The sequence below is a fragment of the Herpailurus yagouaroundi genome, unplaced genomic scaffold (genome assembly GCF_014898765.1).
Source record: "Herpailurus yagouaroundi ecotype Mexico unplaced genomic scaffold, PumYag 196, whole genome shotgun sequence".
NCBI lineage: Eukaryota > Metazoa > Chordata > Mammalia > Carnivora > Felidae > Herpailurus > Herpailurus yagouaroundi.
The window spans coordinates 1,756,017-1,779,492 of NW_024412427.1; the positions used below are offsets into that span (position 1 = coordinate 1,756,017).

Below are 23,476 nucleotides of genomic sequence, written 5' to 3' on the forward strand. Positions count from 1 at the left end.
TTTCTTTCTTTCTTTCTTTCTTTCTTTCTTTCTTTCTTTCTTTCTTTGAGATATAATTGACATTTAACACTGTATGAGTTTAAGGCATACAACATGATGATCTGATACGTTCACATATTGCAATATGGTTATTGTTGACTATAATCACTATGCTGTGCATTAGATCTCCAGGACTTACTTATCTATTATTTGAGTGTTTGTATCATTAAATAAAAATCTCCCTAATTTCCCCAGCCCCCAGCCCTGGAAACCACCATTATACTCTTTGTATTTAAGAGTTTGGCTTTTTAAGATTCTACGTATAGGTATTATTATATAGCATTTGTTTTCCTCTGTCTGTCTGATTTATTTCACTTAGCATAATGCCCTCAAAGTCTATCCATGTTATTGCAAGTGGGGAGATTTCCTTCTTTTTCATGGCTGAATGATAGTCCATTATATATGTGTATAATGGAGTATTTTATTTTATTTATTTTTTTCAAATTTTTACTTAAATTCTAGTTAGTTAATATAATAGTGTAATATTGGTTTCAAGAGTAGAATTTAGTGATTAAGAGTCTCTTGATAAAGAAGATATGGTGTATATATACAATGGAATATTACTCAGCGATCAAAAAGAATGAAATCTTGCCATTTGCAATGACATGGATGGAGCTACAGTGTATTATGCTAAGAGAAATAAGTCAATCAGGAAAGACAAATACCATATGATTTCACTCATTCGTGGAATTTAAACAACAAATCAGATGAACATAGAGAAAAAAAAAAGAGAGGGAAGCAAACCATAAGAGAACAAACTGAGGGTTGATGGAGTGGAAGTGGGCAGGGGATGGGTTGAATGGTTGATGGGTACTAAGGAGGGCACTTGTTGTGTTGAGCACGGGGTGTTATATGTAAGTGATGAATCACTAAATTATACTTCCAAAACCAATGCTACACTATATGTTAATAAACTAGAATTTAAATAAAACATTGAAAAAAAATTGAAAAAAAGTCTCTTTTGGTTTACTTCCAAAATTTTTTTCTTGTGGTTGACTTCAAGTTTCATAGTGATATGGTCTGAAAATACGCATGTTTTGATCTCAACCTTCATACATGTTGAGGCTTGATTTGTGACCCAGTATGTGCTGTATTCTGGAGAATGTTCCATGTACATTGAAAAAGAGTGTGTTTTCTGCTGTTTTAGGATGAAATGTTCTGAATATGTCTCTTAAGTCCATCTGGTCCAGTGTGTCATTCAAAGCCATTGTTTCCTTGTTTATTTTCTGCTTAGATGATCTGTCCATTGTTGTTAGTGAGATGTTAAAGTTCCCTACTATTAATTTATCATTATCAATAAATTTCTTTATGTTTGTGGTTAATTGATTTATCTATTTGGGTGTTTCAAGTTGGGGGCATAAATATTTACAATTGTTACATTTTTCTTGTTGGATAGACCCCTTAGTTATGATATATTACCCTTCTTCATTTCATATTACAGTATTTGGTTTAAAACCTAGTTTGCCTGATATAAGTATGACTACTCTGGCTTTCTTTTGAAGTCAATTAGCATGATAGATGGTTCTCTATCCCCTCACTTTCTTTTTTTTTTTAATTTTTTTTTCAACGTTTATTTTATTTTTGGGACAGAGAGAGAGCATGAACGGGGGAGGGGCAGAGAGAGAGGGAGACACAGAATCGGAAACAGGCTCCAAGCTCTGAGCCATCAGCCCAGAGCCTGACGCGGGGCTTGAACTCACGGACCGCGAGATCGTGACCTGGCTGAAGTCAGACGCTTAACCGACTGCGCCACCCAGGCGCCCCTATCCCCTCACTTTCAATCTGGGGATGGCTTTAGGTCTAAAATGAGTCTTTTGTAGGCAGCATATGGATGGGTCTTTTTTTTATTATTAATCCATTCTGATACCCTATGTCTTTTGATTGGAGCATTTAGTCCATTTACATTCAGTGATTATCGATAGATATGAATTTAATGCCACTGTATTACCTGTAAAGTTGTTGTTTCTGGAGATTTTCTCTATTCCTTTCTTTGTTTTTTAATGTTTATTTATTTATTTTTGAGATAGAATGCACAGAGGAGGGGTAGAGAGAGAGAGGGAGACAGAAAATCCAAAGCAGGCTCCACATTTTGGGGAGCTGGTATCAAAACTCCAAATTTTGGGGACCTGGCACAGCATGAACTTGGTGCTGATCTTCAGGGGAGGGTCTTGCCATGCTCATGCACCCATTAACTGCTTCTTTTGCTGTTTGCTATAATCTTGTAGGTCTTGTTGATGCAAATCTCACTGTCTTTCAGAATTAGTGTTCTGGGGGCCCATTCCTTAGGTGGGGCACTAAATTTGGGCTTGAAACACTTTGCTCCTCAAAAGGCTGGGAGTTGGGAGTTCCTTCCTGATTGTATGGCACTGTGCTAGGGGTGGGATTTATTTATTTATTTATTTATTTATTTATTTATTTATTTATGTATTATTTTAGCGGTGGCATTTATGATGAGAGTGTCTCAGGCTTTTCTACCTGTTTCAATATGAGTATGTTGTCATTTGCCCAGTGTATAGGAATCACTCAGCTAGTTTCTGGCTTTTTTTTTCAGAAGTAATTGTTCCATGTGTAGCTGTACATTCAGTGTTCAAGGTGGGAGGGGAGTTCAGGAGAATCCTATATTGCCATCTTGGTTGATCCCCTATCTCCTCCTCTTTAAAAGGACATTATTGCTGGATATAGGATTCTTGGTTGATGGTTTTTTTCTTCTGGCATTTTTACTGTATTAGCCCACTGCCTACTGGCTTCTAAAGTTTCTGATGAGAAATCTATTGTTATCTTAATGAAGATCCCTTGTATGTGATGTGTCACTTTTCTCTTGCTGCTTTAAAGATTCTCTCTTTGTCTTTAGCTTTTGAAAGTTTGATTATAATGTGTCTCAGTGTGCATTTCTTTGAGTTCATCTTATTTGTAGTTTGTTGAACTTCTTGGATATTTATAATCCTATCTTTCATCAAACTTGGGAAGTTTTCAGTCATTATTTCTTCAAACAGTATCTCTGGCCTTCTCCCTTCTTCTTCTTTTTCTTCTTCTTCTTTCTTCTTCTTCTTCTCCTCCTCCTCCTCCCCCTCCTCCTCCTCCTCCTCCTCCTTCTTCCCCTTCTTTTTCTTCTTCTTCTTCTTCTTCTTCTTCTTCTTCTTCTTCTTCTTCTTCTCCCACGATGCATATCTTGGTTTGTTTAATGGTGTCCAAACATCTCTAAGGTTTTGTTCACTTTTATCAACCTTTTTTCTTTCTCCTCTTTAGACTTGATAATTTCCATGGTTCTATCTTCATGTTTATTTCTTTTTTTCTTCTGTCTTCTTCAATCTGCCTTTGAATCCCTCTACTGAAAATTTCATTTCAGTTATTGTACTTTTTAGCTTCAGCATTTCTTTTAAGTTTTTTTTTTTTAAAGATTTAAAAAAATATAGGGACGCCTGGGTGGCTCAGTTGGTTGAGCGTCCAACTTTGGCTCAGGTTATGATCTCACAGTTCATGGGTTCAAGCCCCGCATTGCGCTCTGTGCTGACAGCTCGAGTCTGGAGCCTGCTTTAGATTCTGTGTCTCCCTTTCTCTCTGCCCCTCCCCAGTTTGTGCTCTCTCTCTCTCAAAAATAAACAGTTTAAAAAAAGATTTAAAAAAATCTCCTTATTAATATTTCTGTTTTGTTCATACATTATTTTCTTGATTTTCTCCATGTTATTTCTTTGAGCATCTTTAAGACAGTTGTTTTAAAATCTTTGTCTATCAGATCTGCCATCAGATCTTTCGGGGGGGGGGCAGTTTCTGTTTGTTTGTTTGTTTATTTATTTACTTAAAGTTTACTTATTTTGAGATGGGGAGGGGCAGAGAGAGAGGGAGAGAGAGAGTCCCAGTCAGCGCAGAGCCTGGCGTGGGACTCAATCTCAGGAAGTGTGAGGTTATGACTCGAGCTAAAATCTAGAGTCGGACGATTAACTGACTGAGCCACCCAGGTGCCCCTGATTTATTTATTTTGACTTGAATGGGCCATACTTTTGTGTTTCTTTGCATGCTTTGTGATTTCTTTTTGGTGGAGACTGGACATTTGAACCTAATAATGTGGTTAACTCTGGAAATCAGATTCTCTTGCTTTCCCAGGGTATGTTGTTTTATTTTGCTCTTGTTTTTGTGAGGTTTTATTTGCTTTTTGGATTGCTTAGTTGTCTCTATGCTGAGGAACAGTCTTAAATGTACACTTAAGGTGTTCTCATATCTTTTCCTAGGTGTGTATGGTCACTTTCTAATTTTCCCTGTGCATACAGTTGTTTTGAACATCCTAGTCTTTAATGTCTGGCTCCCAAAAAGAAACAGAGGAAAATAAAGGGAGAGAAAAAAGGCACTGGCCCTTTAAACACCTGGAAGTCACTTTAGCATGAGAGGGAGGGGCTTGCAACAATGAGAGGAGGTGCTTCTTTGTGTGCACTCTGATCAGAGGCAGCAATCAGTGATCAGACCATGGATCCCTGACATTTGGAGGAGGGGATCCTTTTTTGCCTACCCTGGCTGCTGTAAGCTGTGTTTAAGTTGCTCCAGGAACATGTGCACAGCTGCCTGCCATAAGGCAGGATGAGGGTGGAGAATGTGTAGCTACTAGTATGCTAAGAACTGAAATTGATTAAAATTAATTGCAATTACCATCTAAGCCTTCCTGTGGAAGTTGCAAACCTCAGTAGACTCCAGTTCTGAATATAGTTCCATCAGACATATTTTGTAAGTGCCATCGTTGTTTAGGCAGGGAGACAGATTCCTGGTGTTTCCTGCTCGGCCATATCGCCCTACCTTAATTTTCATATTTTCAAATTTTTTAATTCTTTTCTGGCATTTCAGAGAGCTCCTTGACCTGATCTTCTACCATCACTAATTCGTACTTTGGCTGTATCCTTTATTTTTATCTCGAGTTACTGTGTCATTTAGGTCACCTTTTCTATTTTCCAAATCCTATTATTTTTTATTGGTTCTTCTTTGATAATATATGTTCCTGCTTTAACCTACCCATATCCATTCTTACCTAGTTGAGAATATTAATTATGTCTATTTCATTTATCCCTTCAATTAATTCTGGGTTATTTAATATTGGTTATTTAGCTTGTTTCTCTTCGTTTACATGTTTGTGACAAATTTTGTTTGTGATCATTTGTGGAAATATGAGCCGGTTTTGCTTTTATTGGGTGTGTTAACCTTAAAACTAAAAACTATCAATTATTTTACCAGCAAAATATGGGTTTATTGGGGGAACAAAAGAGAATTGTAATCTGGACAAACAAGCTGTGGCCAAACTGTAGGCAAGTTTGGGGAACAAAGGAGAGGTACACTTTTTTAATGAGAAAAGGAGTAGGTACGGAGGGCCGTTATAAACTAAAAGTGCATTGGAGTATAGTGGGAGTTCAAAGTATGGTGGCTTCTCATTGGCTGAGCTCTTGCCCAAAGGGATGAGGGAAGTATTTCTTCCTGAGGCAGGAAGAGTAGAGTAGTATCCACATGCAAGGTCAAGTCTGTCTCTTCCTGCTTGGTCTACAATTGACTAGGAGAGGTAGAGCTCCCCCTGCTGACACCTCCCAACTCCATTTTAGTGAGGCTTCCTGTTATAATTTTCATATGTATGTGGTGGATGGGTGGTTGGTGGGGTAACTTGCACTTCTGTTGGTTGATTCAAAGTAGGTGGTGGAGAATTCCAGTCAAAACTCCACAATAATACAATCTGGTCTTACTTACACTCATTTGCTACTTCCTAAATAACACTTTCCCTCTGTCTCCCTCCCTGCTTAGGGAACATTTCTACGTTTCTGCCCTAGATGTGTTTTCTATGGCAATTTTTTTTTCTCTTTGGTTTAGCCATTATCCCTCAGTGTGTATAGGAAGAAGGATAAACAATAAACTCTGTGTCTGCCTAGTCCAATTGCACCTGTTTTTATATACTTCTTACTATAGCTGTGCTCTGGAACCGCCACTTTGTTATATCAGTTGCACTTGTAGTATCTTGTGGATGTGGATGGTGATAGATCCAGATTTTTATGGTGGGGAGAATAATATAACTCAAAAGCTTCATCCAACTCCTTTTACCATTGGTGCCCAGCAATCTGTCTTGGGCATCTATTTCTTTTCTCACCAAGATAACACTGCCCTCTTTCCTCAAAAAATTCTTAGTCTTGGGGCACCTGGGTGGCTCAGTTACTTAAGCAACCAACTCTTGATTTAGGCTCAGGTCATGAACATGCAGTTTGTAGATCTGGGCCCCATGCCAGGCTCCACACTGACAATGCGGGGTTTGCTTGGGATTCTCTCTCTCTTGGTCTATCTCTCTGTCTCTCTCTCAAAACAAATAAATAAACTTAAAAAATTCTTAGTCTTGACTTTAGTTATTCATATCCATATACCTTCTTTTTACTTGTCCAGCATTTCCAGGATTTGGTTAGCAGAAGAAGCAAACAGGCTGGGGGAATATGTTATTTTGTCTGAAAGACTGTCTATTTCTGGGACACCCAGCTTCGTGACTTGCAAAAGGAAAATCTCAGAACTTCCACTTATGTGAACCAGTCAGGTTAACCTAGTTCCTATTATTTCAGAGTGCACAGCATGTCTCCAACAGCTTATTTGGCTTAAGAAGAATTTGTAATTCCCAGGTCTTCACCAAAATTGAAACATGCCAGAATTTGGGCTTCACCTGTTCAGAGTAAACTCTCTTTGGATGAAGGCCTAATTTTGAAGTAATCAGAGCTCTTGCAGAAAATGGTCTCAATTTGGGGGATTAATTTTCTTATTTTTAGGACTGAGAAAAGACCAGGCTTGCATGCCTGGTTACAGGATCTCACTGGTTTTTAATGTCTCTGATGTTGGCCCTAGCTAGTAATAGTCCAGGATACATTCTCAGGTAAGGGATTGGACTTGGTCAATAAGAGGGACAGGGAAGGTATGCAGGACAGGGATGTTTGGATAAATTCAGAGATAAGATGGTCAAGCTGAGTGTCCTACAGCTGGGAAGATCATGGCCATGTCGAACCTTGTAGCATTACATTCAGACACTTGGCAGCTAGTGTCTGGGTGATTATTTTCTTGGTAGTAAAACACAGTCATTGATTGAAATTGAGTTATTTTGCCAGAATGACTAAGAACAGCCAAGTCAAATTTCAATGACTGAGATACTAAACAGTGTCTAAATAACTGCTTCTTAATAGGGATCAAGTCAGGAGGCTAGTTAAGCTAACTGGAGCTCCTGACTTGGTGTCCATGAATCAGGAAGTGTCACAAAGAAACATTTGTCATGTGAGGCTCAAGGCTCATTCTGCTCATTTTGGTTTCATGGGCAAAAAGGAGCACAAGTTAGGTACTTTGGTTCTACTAACTAGTTCAACCTGAGAAGGGAGGTGATATAAACCTCTACAGATCTGGTTTGTCACACCTGAAACATGGTGTGCATGTATAAGAAATGGTTCAATGGGGAGAGGGCAGCTAAGGATGGAACCAGCTCTGGATAAGGTGGGGGAGAGACATTTCAGAGAGCAGGGAAAACTGACACAAAGTTGCTTTCATTTTAATGGTCATACAGTTATTTCTCAAGAAAGATAAAACTAAAGTCAGGAAAATAGCAAACAGATGGAAGTTTCCAGGGTTATGGAAATATTACAAAGATCTTAAAATTGGTTTGGATTTTCTTACAGCTATGTTTCAGAATGATGTATCAACTCTTGACTTTTTTTACTTGGTTTCCCTGTTTAAGCAAAAACAAACAAACAAACAACAAAAACAACAAAAATCTGCGTTATAGGTTTTGAAAAGTCTCCCTCGATTAATTTAAGTCATTTTTATCCCAGGGGAAGTCCTGAGGATGCCATATCTTTCAATGTCCCCCCTGTTCCATTGATTGATCTCTTACTCTTTCATTCCCTTAAAACTTAGTCATTGTCTACTATGTTCCAGGCATTGCAAAAATTCACTAGGAATATTAAATAAATAAAACAAAATTTTCGTTTTTGAGTTACACCCAAGGTTACTTTCCAACTCACTCTCCTAGAAATCAGCCATACCATAGCCTTGTTAGCCTCCATAGACCTTCTTCTAGTTCCGATGACTGGGGAATGGTCAAATTTGGGCTGAGAGCTTAGTTGTATAAAACAGGATATTGCTATGGAGAGATCACAGGTCTAGGATCACAAGGATTGGGTTTGGGTGAACCTGTGCATGTAAAATGGTCAAGCTGTAGGTGACCATCAAATCTGGTTAGAAACCTTGGTATGTCATTTAATGTGAACTTGGGCCAGTTAGTTACCTCTACTGGAGTTGGTTTCTTAATCTGCCACTTTAATAATACAAATCTACCTTAGGGTGATTTTAATTTTAAATTGTATCAATACATGTAAATTGCTTAGGGCAGCGCCTGGCACACGGTAATTATCTGATAACTGGTGACTACTATTTTTCCTCTGGACTTTTGATTTCCTAACTGAAAAATGACAAATGATCCTGAGGTCCAACCCAACTATTAAACTTTTTGGTTAGGACAATCCTCCCTCTTCCCATCCCAACCAGGGATCCTAGGATCTCAGAGCCCCTCCTTTTCCTCTCCCCCAAGGACCAAGGGCAAGATGGGACTCCTTACTTTATTCTGTATTCTTCAACACAGGCTATGTCACATTCTAATTTAAGGCTTGTAGTTGTTAAGGTTGCCATTACAGCCAGTGAAGATAAAACTTTCACATCTTTTGGAGGTTTGGTTGTAGAAAAATCTAAAGTGAATTTCAAAACAGCTGCCAGGATTCATATCCATTTTGCAAGGATCTGCATGAGAGGTTCCCATTGAGTTAGGGGGAATTAGTTCGGACTCAGCAGGAGATCTTGCCTTCCAGGGCCCTTAGAAATTCCTCATGTTAGTTTGGAAATGGGTGGTAAGTGATTGAGTGACTTGACCAAGAGCCCACATTTGCTAAGTGGCTGGGCCAGAGTTTAGGGTGTCTGACTTGCAGGATAGACTCTGCCACCTTCCCATGCTCCAGAAGCACAAAGCCTGTACTCATGATCTGTGGAAGAAAGCTTCATTATCTTTCACATCTACATTGTGAGCTTATTAAAACAGGGGCCATGTGTTCAAGTGTTCTCTATGCACTGGGAGCCAAGATATTGAAAATGCCCTTTTTCTCAGTATCCAACCCCCCCTTTATTCTCATCTCAATATGTACTCTTGAATGGTCTGAGATCTTTGAAATTTGTCATAAAACCCCTAATTCAAAATACTTTTGGTCCTTTGGACACCCTACAAAAGACGGCCCTATCTGGAAGGGTGTTATTTGCATCATAGTTTTTTTTTTTTTCTCACCAGACATCCACAAGACCCCTAGATTAAGCAATTCCCAGAGTCAAAGGACTAAGAATCTATGGGTAATAACACAAAAGGAGAACCTTCATGGACCAGCTGTATATCACATTTTCTTTTTTACCACTTTCTCCCTCATTCATAATTGGTCTTTGGATTTATTTTCTGCTTCAGGTTCATACCTTTGAGGTCTCCACATATCATTTCAGCAAGTCTAGCAACACTGCCCATTAATGAGGTAGTCAGCAAGAAGAAGATGAAGAGACCTAGAAGAAATCCCAACTCAGCAGGCTTCATGATGCAGCAGGCAGCAAGTAGGAGAGTCTTAGCATCAACTGATGTTATATTTTGGCCTTGATACTTGAGAGGGCTGAACCCGCTTACCCCAAGGGCCAGGACTGGGCATTACTAGGTGTTGAGTTGAACAGTGAATGCTTGGGTACCCAGCCATGAAGCTGAAGGTCCCAAGCTGATTAGACCCCTGATAGTGAGTCCCATGTTCATCTAGAAACTATAGAAACTAAAGCTTCAGAGCTGCTAACATAAGTTTAATCATGGAAAATAGAATAATTAGGGCAAAAATTAAAAAAGGCTTGCTTCCTTTCTTCTCTTCAGCCTTCCACAATAAGGAAGAGACTGATCCTGGTGAAACAGGAAGAATGTAATAAAAACAATAATAGTAATGATAGTAACTAACCCCTATGGTACTTCCTATATGCTAGGCTCTATCTATCTATCTATCTATCTATCTATCTATCTATCTATCTACACAAAATCATTAAATTTCAAAAAAGTCACAGGCACCCTGTGAGTTTCATGCAATTATTACCATCATAGATGAAGAAATTGAGGCCGAGGTTAAGTTATATGTGTAAGGTCACCCATCGATTATGTAAGTGGAATCAAAATTTGAACTCACTATACCTAGGAATATGGGACAAATTTATTTTTTCTTAGTTTTGTTTTCTTGTAAGACTTTTGAAATTTTGACTTTCACATTTATACTCTTCTTTATCCATTTCAAATTAAGTTTCATGAGTGGTGTAAGATAGGGGTCCAATTTCATTGTTTTGTACGTGAACATGTAGTTTTTCCAGCATCATTTATTAAAGTGACTATCCTTTTCCCATTGTGTATTCTTGGTTCCCTCGTGAAATACTGGCTAACCATATATGCATGGGTTTATTTTTGGGCTTTTGGTTCTGTTTCATTGGTCTATGGGTCTGTTTCTTTTTAAATGTTTATTTTATTTTTGAGAGAGATAGAGAGCAAGCAGGGGAGGAGCAGAGAGAGAGGGAGACAGAGGATCCGAAGTGGGTTCTGCACTGACAGCAGAGAGCCTGATGTAGGGCTTGAACTCATGAACTGGGAGATCATGACCTGAGCTTAAGTCAAACGCTTAACTGACTGAGCCAGGCACCCTGTGGGTCTGTTTTTATGCAAATACAATAATGTTTTGAGTACTGTAGCTTAAAAATTTTTTTTAATGTTTATTTATTTTTGGGAGAGAGAGAGAGAGACAGAGTGTGAGCAGGGGAGGGGCAGAGAGACCGGGACACACAGAATCTGAAGCAGGCTACAGGCTCTGAGCTCTCAGCACAGAGCCCTACAGGGGGCTGAAACCCATGAACCCGAGATCATGACCTGAGACAAAGCTGGACACTTAACTGACTGAGCCACTCAGGAACCCCTGATTACTATAGCTTTTTAAAAAAGTTAATTTATTTATTTTGAGAGAGAGAGAGAGAGAGAGAGAGAGAGAGAGAGAGCAAGCAGTGGAGAAGCAGAAATAGAGAGAATTCCAAGCAGGTTCTGTGCTGTCAGTGCACAGAGCCCAACATGGGGCTTGATCTCACGGACTATGAGATCATGACCTGAGCTGAAATCAACAGTCAGACACTTAACCAACTGAGCCACCCAGGCACCCTGGATTATTGTAGCTTTTAAATGTAGTTTGAAATCAGGAAATGTGGTGCCTCCAGCTTTGTTTATCTTTCTCAAGTTACTTTGGCTATTTGGGGTCTTTTGTGGTCCATACAAATTTTAGGATTGTTTTTTCTATTATGCCTTTGGAATTTTGATAGGGATTGCATGGAATCTATAAATCACTTTGGTTAGTATAAGGGAAAAACACACTCCTCCTGTGTGTCCTTTACTCTCCTGACTGTACAATAGCACTGCCTCACTTCTGAGACCAGGTGTGTGTGTGTGTGTGTGTGTGTGTGTGTGTGTGTGTGTTTCCACACATCAAGCAATTCTGTAACACCAGCTGGGTGCCCTACAATTTAACTAAATTCTCACACTATTTACCTGGAAATATCATCAGATCCCACAGATAAGGGCTCAGTCTGACAAGACCGCACCCCTCTCCTCACATCAGATACCAAGGGCAAGTCCAGGTTATTAAGGGTACTTCTGACCAACCAGTTATAAATTGGACATTCCCATGATCCCCTCCTTGGGTTTGAGCAATTTGCTAGAGCAGTTCTCAAAATTCAGGGAAAACAGTTTACTTATTATGCTACTGATTTATTATAAAAGGCTACCACAGGTTTTGTGGAGCGTGAAACCTGTATAATTTTGGGACCTTACTTTAGAAAAAGATTGCAATGGGGGCGCCTGGGTGGCTCAGTCAGTTGAGCTTCCAACTTTGGCTCAGGTCATGATCTCGCGATTCGTGAGTTCGAGCCCTGTGTTGGCTCTGTGCTGACAGCTCAGAGTTTGGAGCCTGCTTCTGATTCTGTGTCTTCCTCTCTCTGTCTGCCCCTCCCCTGCTTGTGCTCTGTCTCTCTCTGTCTCTCAAAAAATAAAATAAAATGTTAAAAAAATTAAAAAAAAAGAAAGATAATGCAATGGAACAATACAAAACTACAGACAAAAAATTAGGTAGGTAAGTGAATCTGTACTTGGAATGAAAAAAATTACAAAAAAATCACATGTTTCCAAAAGCTTATAAATATTTCAAACATCATGAATCCTAGAAAAATAACATTTCATTACCATTACTTAAAATATCTTTATAATACCCTTTTCCTATATTTTGTGGCTGATTATTCTTTGGTCACCTTTTATTATGACAGTGATTCTGTAATATCTTATTTCTATAGGGAGAACAGAAAGATAATCAGTCTTTTCTCTAGCATGGTTGATCAAAAATTTAAAGTTATAGTCCCGGAGAGCTAATACACAGCATAGTGGTTATAGTCAACAATACTGTATTATAATCTTCAAAGTTGCTAAGAGACTAGATTGTAATCATTCTCACCACAAAAAAGAAATAACAATTATGTGACTTGATAGAGGTGTTAGCTAATGCTACAGTGGTAATTATATTGTAATATATAAATTTATCAAATCAACAGGTTGTATACCTTAAATGTACACAATGTCACATCTCAATTATATCTCAATAAAAAAATAAGTTACTGATTATTTGGGAAAAATCCTTTCCAGATTGATAACACTGGCAAAGCCACATCTGTAACTTTCTTCATAGTTTCTGGTTCAGGTGGTGCTACATGCCTGGGGCAAGCCCTTGGAGAATTCTAGCTCTTTGATCTGGATCTAATGGACTCTCATTGCAGCCTAATAGCCACTGATCCAGCTCCGCCAAGTCCTCACCACCCTCACTGTGCCTGTCTTGGGTTCATGATATGGCCATGAAACCTTGAACTCTGGCTCCGAGCACGTTGTAGTGCAACATCTTATTGCTACTTCTGCCTGAGGTCAAACATGGGAGCATTTTGACCGATGGGTGCAACCAGGGGCAGATTGTCAGTGAGGGTTGTCCAGACATGAACACAGAAGTAACTTAAGATCGCTATTAGGATATACCCCCCCAGCCCACCACCCTTCCATCCCCCATCTTGGGTTGGGACAGTGATGGCTGTCTCTGGGCTTAGACGGTGTTGTTCTTTCCTTTCCTCATCCTGAGAGAAGCAAGTGACGGATCTGGAGCTTAAACTACATGAGTTTCATGGTAAATTAGTCTTTTCTGCCAAACTCAAAATCTGTTTGCAAGTCAGATTTCGTTGGGGAGAATGACCTCAAATTTATTGCTTCTCAATGCCTTCCTAAAAGTGGACTAAGAAAAACAATATTGTGGAGGCCTGTGGGGGAAAAAGAGGATAATTAGTGCCTTTTTTCTTCTGAGTTCTTGAAACACATCCATGGATTATACCATGTAGGGCCTCCAAAGAGCTGTTGTCATTGAATTGCGTGTTGTTGGCTTATGCTTAAAAACCCTTAGAGAAATAGCCCCAGAAAACTTCCTGGAATCTAACTTGAGGTCATCATGGAGAGTGTTGTCCATCTTACTGCACAGTCTTTCCTCTTTGAGAACATGTGGAAGAGCTTGTCTCTTTTGCTGTTTACTACCATGATTATTTCCACTGTTCCTGAGTATCTTTTTGGGCTAAACTTATGCTTACTCTAAAAGTTGTAACTGATTGTGCTGCCCTTGTTGTGTTGTTATTACGAAAGCTTAGAGCTAATTTTATAATATTTATTTTATTTATTTTTTATTTGAGAGAGAGAGAGAGAGAGCGAGAGAGAGCGAGCATGGGTTAAGGAGAGGAGCAAAGGTAGAGAATCTTAAGCAGGCTTTATTCTCAGTGTGGAGCCCCACACAGGGCTCCATCCCACAACCCTGGGATCATGACCTGAGCTGAAATCAAGAGTTGGACGCTCAACCAATTGAACTACCTAGGTGCCCTAGTTATGATATTTCATAGCAAGTGTCTGTGATCCTTGTAGCATGTATTTGCTGTGCTAATCTTCTGCATAGTTTTACCATACTTTATTATTTTTATATCTTCTTTCCTTTGTCTTACTTAGATAGGCTAAATTTATTTATTTGAATAGTATGTATTATGAATCCTGGTAAGCTGCCTTAAATCCTTCAAAACAAGGTTGAATGTCAATAAATAAAACCGTAAATTGATTTGAACCCAGGTCTTCACATTAACTTAAATTATTTTTTCTAGGACATCATGCTACTTTGAAGGTGGATAGGAGGGGATGGGACTCTGGGGACATAAGATTCCCCTTTGTTCATTAGCTACATCCTGTCCTGCCCCAAGGGCTGAGAGGTAGTGAAGTGGGGAAGATGGGAACTAAATGCAAGAGGAACCACCAAAAATCTACATCCCAGCCTAAAAGGATAATCTTATCTCAGATGAAATTTCTTCCATGTTGTCCTGATAAAATCAAGTAGGAGGTTCATCTGAACCCTTCTGGGTGCCTTACTCACTGCTCCAGATGATTAGACTGAATGGCATAGTAGAGCAGGACTGAGACCCCTGGAGGGGCTACATTCTTGCCTTAGCCTTTACCATGAAGGAGTGTTAGAATATTGTGAGGCTAGACTCTAGGTCAGGAATTCCTAATGCACTAGGGAGGTATTCTTTCCTGTAATCAGAACCCACAGTTTCGCTCTCAGTTTAGGAAGGAATGCCTAATGACAAAAGGCTGATGGAATGTAGGATCTATCTCTGACTTCTCTGAGTGGATGGTTTTCTGGAAAGCGGCCCAAGGGAGTAAGTAACTAGGTACTTTGTGTATGAAAAGCTTAATAAAACTGACCCCGGTTGATGGTGAGAGTGGACATACCAATAGTGCAGACAAATCCCCCTGAGTCAGGAAGTGTGTGCCTGGCAGGGGGACCACCATGAAGCTAATGCTATCAGAGCTTCATGGAATCCCAACTGCTTCCTGGGCCACTGCTCCTGATACTTCAGAGTTCCCAGGTTAAGTCTTGAAAGCTTGGCTATGAGAGAAGAGGTGGGACTCTAAAACTTGGTTGCATGAGTACATGCTGCAGGTGAAGGAGTTCTGCATACTTGAGTATGGACACTATGTTACAAGGGGTCTGAAAGCAAGAGAAGTGTACCGCATGCTTCTGCATCAGTACAGCCCATTAAACCCATGGGGACAAAGCAAGACCCAAGATACTGTGCTTTGACTCTACCAATGCCACTTTCTTTTTATGTGGCCTCGAACATATCCTCCCTTTCTCTATCAGTTATTCTAACTTTAATTTTTTTTTAATGTTTGCTTATTTTTGAGAGAGAGGGAGACAGAGCATGAATAGGGGAGGGGCAGAGAGAGTGGGAGATACAGAATCTGAAGCAGGTTCCAGGCTCTGAGCAGTTAGCACAGGGCCCAATGTGGGGCTCAAACCCACGAACCCTGAGATCATGACCTGAGCCGAAGTCGGACGCTTAACCGACTGAGCCACCCAGGTGCCCCTAACTTTAAAATGCAGAGATTAGACCAAATAATTGCACAGATCCTTCTGGTTCTAAGGTTGTGGGAAGAAGGAATGTGAATTGTGTCTGTCCAACCAGGAGTTTGAGGGTAAAAAGGGAAATAGATCTGAGGTGGTAGGTAATAAAATCAATATATGGTTAAACAACAGTGGGCAACTGGGTGAAGAGAAGTATTTCAGCTGCTTGGCACCGCCATGATGGAGCTGTGGGCCCAGACATGGTAGAACCTGGCCATGAAAAGCTTGATGCCTGTTTGTTGGTTCCATGGACAAAAATGGGGGTGCAAATTTGATATTAGGTGGAGCTATGAAACCCCCTGCAGTCAAGGAGTCTGGGGCCAGCCTCTGGGGTTGGGTTATTATGGCCCTGATTTCCTTCCCAGACCCTGGTACATGCCTCTCCTTTTCTTTGACAAATCCCAGGGCCCAGGAGTCATGGAGTTGGCTGATAGCAAGTATACAGTGTCTGACCCAAAGTTAGCAATTTAATAAGTCCTAGTTGTTGGGATCTTACTTGTTTTGTTGTGTACTTTTTCTCCTTGAGTCTTTTTAGAGCAGGGACCTTTGGGGCTCCCAGTACTCCTCCATCAAAAGAACACCCTCACTCTTTCCTTTCCTTCCTTCCTTGTGCTGAGCCCAAGGCAATTGGGCATTTTTCTGGAGCATTTCAGATCGTACTTGGAGCTTGACACCCAAGTTGCCAGAAGTTCACAGGGAGACTGCAGTGGCTATTACTATAGCTTTCCTACCGAAAAGGCACGTGAGAGAACTTGTACATTCTCAAAGTAGGAACCTCACAAAGCACATGAGTTCAGAGGTCGTGCTGTTAGGTTTTAAGAGCCATAGATGACTAAGCCAAAAGGTAAGAGTTTGGTGGTGGATTTACATGAGTGATGGCTTAGAAATAAGGGTTTTCTTTGATTTCCAAGTGAACAGAGGTAGCTAGTGCCAATTGTTTGCAAAATTTGGGACGAATGATGACTACAATTCCAAGTCTCTCTTCATATCTCTTCCTATTAAGGCTGCTTGAGTTGTCGTGTTGCTGTCCTTGTAACTCTTGGGACTTCCGAACCTAGGAGCTCATCCTCATATCCTCCGTTTACTGTTTGTCCCACCATCTCAACCCTTGTGCCCACCACATGTTTTGTGCCTATGGTAAATGAGGGAATTACAAGCAGATACCCCTGGACTCAGGGAGTTTTTAGCATTTGAACTCCAGAAAAACAAACTTGATCTGTTGGGAACAAATCTAGCTCTCAGGAGCATTCTTAGATATGTTCCAAGGATCTTACTGTATCTTGCCACTGTACCCATATTGTATACACTCTGTATGTACACTCAGTATGCATTTCTACCTTAGGACTGTGCCCCTGGGCTTCTAACCTTTTTCTGTTGTATTCATATGGAAACTGTTATGCCAAGTCACTAGGAGCAGAGCACTCAAGGCTAACTGGGAAAAGATCTAAAGTCATAGCTCCACAGGAATAATTTTGTCCCAATGTCACTGTGACTTCTTTCCGTTCTCTTGGTCAATGCCGATGCAAGATATTTTATTTATTAGCCTAATACTACTTGCTTAAACAGCCCTTCCCACCACTGCTCCAAAAGATTCCCTGGATTTGTCTAATGGAAAGTTTCTGCCCTGAACTCCCTTCTTGGGTGTTCAACTTCCAGGACCAGCTTCTCTGATTGATTGCTGCATTAAAGTTTTCTTAAGCAACTCAGCCATATGCATACACTACTATATTTGTCATTTGTATCTTGAATCAATACACAGTTTTCCTAAGGCCTTCAAGTTCCTTTATACCTCTATTATGTAGCATTCTTGTGCTGCAGTCAAACTCCCATTTAAGATCCTTCACTGAAATAATTCCTTGTACTTATCCAGACACTCACTTAGTTCTGGTTGAATTGAAAAAGTTTGTTCCAATAAGGATGTGTAGATGGGACACAAAAGGACTTAGTAAAAGTTCCCATCAGGAGAGTCCTAGATTCCAACAAAGGCGAAATCTCTGATCCCTATTTTTGGCTTCACCACCTTCCCTTTACTCTTCCTTTTGCTCTTTTGGACTACAATTTTTTTTTCACTTATTCACCATCTCTACAGAGAATACCTCATTAGGGCTTTGCTTCTTTCACATTACTTAAATGGTGGAATATAAGAGGTACAGACAGCCTTATTCCTTATCCTCCTGCTTCTGTCTTCCTAGCTCCCCTCCATCCTGTCCATTGCTTCCAGTATAATGTTCACACTCTTTATACTATCATAGTATTCTAAAAATTTCAGAGTCATTCAGAAGGGACTTTTCTCTATTTTGAAATGCAAAGTGTGAATACACTGGATGCATATGCATTTATAGTAATTAAGTTAACCTCTTTCTTGTTAACCTTATCAAATCCATTATTATTATTATTATTATTATTATTATTATTATTATTTTAAAAATTTTAATGTTTATTTATTTTTGAGAAAGAGAGACACAGAGCACAAGCAGGGGAGGGGCGGAGAGAGAGACACAGAATCCGAAGCAGACTCCAGGCTCTGAGCTGTCAGCACAGAGCCCAATGTGGGGCTCAAATCCACAAACCGTGGGATCATGACCTGAGCCGAAGTCAGGCACTTAACCGACTGAGCCACCCAGGTGCCCCTGAAATCCATTATTATAGATCGACCCTCTTCCAATGGCCTCCAGGTGGACAGACTGTACTCCCTCTGTATTTTCTAGGTCTTTGACTTTGGACTTGATCCTTTTGTTTGCTTTAGTCAAAGAATAATATCAGGCTTGAAATATGCTTGCAGGTTGGATTTCCTCTTTTGAGCTCTGCATTTTGCCACAAGAAGAGTGTTTCTTGAGAAACAATTGGTCCAAGAAGAATGAGAGACACAAGGATCAAAAGTTGACTCTACCCTTGGCCCAGATCTAAGCTCAGTCAAATCCAGTTTAGACTAGTTAGACATCTGTTTTCCTTCTTATGTCTGAGAGAGAAATAAGCTTTTGTTGTTGCTGTCACTGAGATTTACTGGTGGGGGATTGTTATGGAACAATGCTGACTAAAACACCCATGCAAAAAATTCTAATGTAAATATTACCTGCTCACATAATATAAAATAGTAGAAGAACATGGGAGATGGAAAATAACTAAAATAAACACACACATACAATATTAATGACATTTATTTAAAAAAAAATTTTTTTTTTCAACGTTTATTTATTTTTGGGATAGAGAGAGACAGAGCATGAACGGGGGAGGGGCAGAGAGAGAGGGAGACACAGAATCGGAAACAGGCTCCAGGCTCTGAGCCATCAGCCCAGAGCCCGACACAGGGCTCGAACCCACGGACCGCGAGATCGTGACCTGGCTGAAGTCGGACGCCCAACCGACTGCGCCACCCAGGCGCCCCAATGACATTTATATTTATAAACATCCATAGTATAGCAAGGAAGAGAAAATTATGGTCCTCTTTTCTGATCAGAAAGTCATGGCTGATATTTTTGACTTCCTCCTCACACTATTCATCCACATTCCCTTGCTTTCAGCCAGCAATGCATCAGCTGATTAATGTTGTTGTTTTTCTCACCTGGTAGAATGTTCCAAATCCTCATTTCTTTAAAAAAATTTTTTTTTAATGTTTTTATTTATTTTTGAGACAATGCAACAGACAGAGTGCAAGCAGCAGAGGGGCAGACAGAGGGAGACACAGACAGAATCCAAAGCGGGTTCCAGGCTCCAAGCTGTCAGCCCAGAGCCCGATGCGGGTCTCGAACTCACCAACCGTGAGATCATGACCTGAGCCAAAGTCAGACGCTTAACCGACTGAGCCCCTTAGGCACCCCCCAAATCCTCATTTCTGAAGCGTGTGAGCTCTTCATGGCTCTGTCTGTATTGGTTGCTGTTATCTTCTACTATGCCAGACCTAGAAAGTTCCTGTGTTCTAGCTCTAATTCCTGCCCCACTGTTGAGTAGCAGTCTTATTTCTCCTTTGTAACGGTGACTGATCACTACAGCCAACAGGGCAACTTCTTTTGATTTGTTCAGTGAAATAAGAAGCACAAAGTGGCCACTTGGCAGTCTTATTCCATAAACTAGGTACGGTTTTTTTGACATTTGGTAGAGGAATTCTGCCCTGGGATACTAAAAACCCAAAAAAACCACACAAAAACAAAACAAAACAAAAAACCCCAAACTGGTAGAACACAATTGCCATTGTTGGGGACATTCTTGGAGCCTTAGAAGAAAGATCTGTGGTAAGACAGAAGGGGAACTGGGAATCTTGGGTTGATGAGTCTTTGGAAGATTTCTAATCTAGCCTTTCTTAAGGCATGTCCATACCCATCCCCCTCAGTCCGAGGGCCATTTTCAGTTCCAGACTGCAGCATTCCCTGATGAGGTGAAGCACTTTATGCTAACTTCTTCTCGAACTGCCCCTGGCAACACACACTCAAGGTATCCACAGCTCGTAGCCTTCTTGCTGAAGTTTTTCCTAAATGTCCCAAGCCTGGATACTTCTGTTATTTCCTTGGCTCACAAAAAGCCTCAGGCTTCCTAGCTTTTTCAGACTCTGGATGGGAAGACATCTCCCATCACCTCTCATCATCTAGACAATAGTCTCTATGCCTTTCGACCTCAGAGGACACATCTCAATCTCTTCTAAGCACTCTTATATGCTCTGCTTGGACAGCAGCAGGGTAGGGGATCTCCTCTTCCTGAAGTTCATCTGCACCCAGCTTGGGGCTGGAATGTCAATGTCTCTTCGGGCAGAAGATTCAACTCACCTGTGAATGGTTGATTCCTCTAAAGCCTCTCATTAGGCAGGGTGGAGGGGAGCACAGCATTCCTTAGTTCTATGAGGGTTCACGAACCCTCTCTACATTAAAGATCTAACCTTCTCTTGGATGGCTAGAGGTTAAGGGTGGCCATTGGACCCACCGTGGCCACTTGTAAATACTTTCATCTTCAGGTATTTCACACTTCTCTTTAGAATGGGTGGGCACTCGTCGATAATTGTCTGTAGCTACAAAGTCTCAGCTAAAATCTATGAGACAAAGGACAAAGTTCCATTTCACAGCCTGTCATAAGTACATTTGTTTCACACCAGGGATCTATCATAATCTACATCACTAGTCTCCTATTGTTGAAAATTAAAGTTGATCAAATATTTTACATTTATAAGTAATATTGATGACTATCCACACCACTTTTAGTAACAGTTTTCACTTGGTTTGATGGCTGTGGGCCTTCCAGTCCAACACTCATCTAATCCTCCAAAAACATGGGCCCATTCCTGTATCACTCCCAATTCCTTCAGTTGGAAAATCCGCAGTGTGGGTGGCTATGAGATAGAAGATCTTCATTTTCCCAATGTCTTCACTGCCTGTCCCTACCTCAGGTTCTTTTCATATTACACTGTTATACTATAGCAGAGTAAAAAGTTCAAATACATGCTTCGACAATTAGCACATATCCTCGAATTTTATTTCCTTACAAATAATTGGAACTAAATGCTAACACATTAAATGTAAAATAAAAACTTCTATAATAGTAAACCCTTGTAAAATTCTCTGACATCATGATCTTTATTTTCCCATTATTATTTAGACATTAGCTCCATATAACTCAAAGCAACGTTTCCAATAGAACTTTCCGCCATGTTGGAAATGTTCTGTTTGCATTGTTCAATACAGTAGCTACAAGCGAAGGGCGGTTATTGAGCACTTGAAATGTGATTAGACTAGGGAGCTGATGGAATATTTCATTTTACTGAGTTGTAATTAATATAAATTTATATGTATATATTTTAAATTTTTAAATTCATTTTTGAGAGAGAGAGAGAGAGAGAGAGGGAGGGAGAGAGGCAGAGAGAGAGGAAAACACAGAATCTAATGCAGTTTCGAGGCTCTGAGCTGTCAGCACAAAGCCCAATGTGGGGCTTGAACTCGTGAACTTCAAGATCATGACCTGAGCCAAAGTTGGATGCTCAACTGACTGAGCCACCGAGGTGCCCCAATATAAATTCACCTTTAAATCGCCTCCTGTGATCAGTGTTCTTATAAGGGACAGAACAAACTCAGGTGATTCAAACAGTGGTAGCTATAGTTTGAACCGGCCACTCTTAGTGTGAGAGGTCACCTTGAACCACATCAGGTGAGCTCATGGCAGTGAAGGAGCCTGTAGAGTTTTTGAACAATGTTTCCAGCTCAGGGTCAGGGGTCACCAGAGATCAGCTGGATTAGAAAGGGGGAAACAGAAGAGAAGAGTGCAACATGGAATTGTGATAAATTTATCTTGGAATAAATTCATTTGGATGGGATGTGGTTGCGGGAGTGGTATCGTGGGACTAGGTGACCACAAATTTCCAAGTTGGCATATTCCCATGGGATTTGCAGGGGAAGAAACATCTTCCCTAGTTGCTGGAGGCTTAGTAGAGGAACCAAGATCATTGTTGAATTATCTGGTTCTTCATCACGTGGTTTAATTATATTATCTCTCAGGGATGGAGTACTTTCCACAACTATGCTTGATTCCGTCTTAGATGTTTCCAAGGTCAGAGACATGCCGCTTATCTTCTCTGGGAGCTAATTTATTTGGAACCTAGAGAAATTTTTTAAAAACATAGAGTTTCAGATGGAAGATACACTTTGATTCTTTTCTAAAACAAGAATTTTGGATAAAAGAAGGATTGAGAAGACGTGAACAATGATGGTAACCTTCTCCTCAGACTCTCTATCAGGTGCTGTGGTACATGCTTTACCTGCATCATCTCATTTGGTCTCATGACACTCCTGAAGGTAGGTGTTATTCAGCTCCATTTATAAATGAAGAGACTGAGTCCCCAAGGAGTTGGAAATGCCCAGCTCCCCCAGGCCAGCAGGGACAAAGCTGGACTGAGTCCCAGAGCAGCTAGGACCTAAAGCACTTACATTCCTATATACTAGCTCCACCACTGACCCGTTGGTTAATGCTGTGCATGTGACTTTATGATCCTCAGTTTCCTTGCCTGTAAACTGGGTATAATGGCTGCTATGGGGACCAAATGAAGTGAAGCATGGCTAAAACATTAGCGCACATTTAAAAAGTTGGAAGCCCTTGGCCACGCCCACCAGAGCCCAGATTATATGGAAGACACTGGCAAGGTATGCCGGGGCTGTTCTGCCCATTTTACCGCCATAGGCAGCTGAACACAGCACTTTCTGGGAATAAGATGAGCATTTTTCTCAGGTCCTCACTGGCACTGCTATCTCCTTCCTCACTTGAGCTTCCCAGCCAACACCAGCTCCTCCAGAGCAGTAGTGGCCAGTCGAGGGGAACGGTTCTCCAGAGGACAGGCTGCAGGATTGGGGAGAGCAAACATTCTGACATGGGGATCTAACAGATACCACAGTTAATGCAATACATCAAAGGGCACAGTCTTAGCTGAGCCTACCAGAAGATAACAGGATGGGGATGTCTATTTCTATAGAAGACACACTCAGGTCTATGGCAGTGTTTTTCTGCTAGTCGAAGATGAAGTCTTGTCTCTCTGGGCAATGCTTAAGATGAGGCTTGCTACGGCTCATATACCTGTAGCCACACAACCCTGAAACTGCAATAAAAATACTCTATATAGTTGCACCAGCCACCTGTTACCTCTCACCTGGATAGAACCCCTGGGTTCTTATTACAGGCTCAGTGTCTTCCCACTGTGCAGGCCGTGGATTACGTGACAATGTGGATGCACTGAAGGAGAGCCAGGGTGTGGTCAGAGTGCCTAATCATCTACAAGGTGCAGAGGAGTTAGCATGGCTGACTCACCAGGGTCTGAACAAGGTGGTATTCATGCACGTAAATTCCTCCACTGGACTCCACTTCTCACCATTTATCAA

The 23,476-nt window shown here is 40.7% G+C and overlaps 2 protein-coding genes across 4 annotated transcripts in view; one reads left to right on the forward strand and one right to left on the reverse strand.

The window, feature by feature from the left end:
- Window positions 1–23,476, forward strand: part of WFDC10B (WAP four-disulfide core domain 10B) — a 69,527-nt gene that overhangs the window by 21,077 nt on the left and 24,974 nt on the right. The window contains exon 2 of one of the 3 annotated variants that reach the window (XR_005781952.1): window positions 18,415–18,631. The exons of the other annotated variants lie outside the window; for them this stretch is intronic. The gene's annotated coding sequence lies outside the window, so the exon portion shown is untranslated. Of the gene's footprint in view, window positions 1–18,414; window positions 18,632–23,476 lie in introns of those variants that run through there. 3 annotated transcript variants of the gene reach the window in all.
- SPINT4 (serine peptidase inhibitor, Kunitz type 4) lies at window positions 3,728–9,744 on the reverse strand. Its single transcript, XM_040446926.1, is given in 3 exon segments — window positions 3,728–8,682; window positions 8,684–8,814; window positions 9,529–9,744. Coding segments are annotated over 3 exon segments (297 nt in total). The 5' UTR covers window positions 9,644–9,744; the 3' UTR covers window positions 3,728–8,631.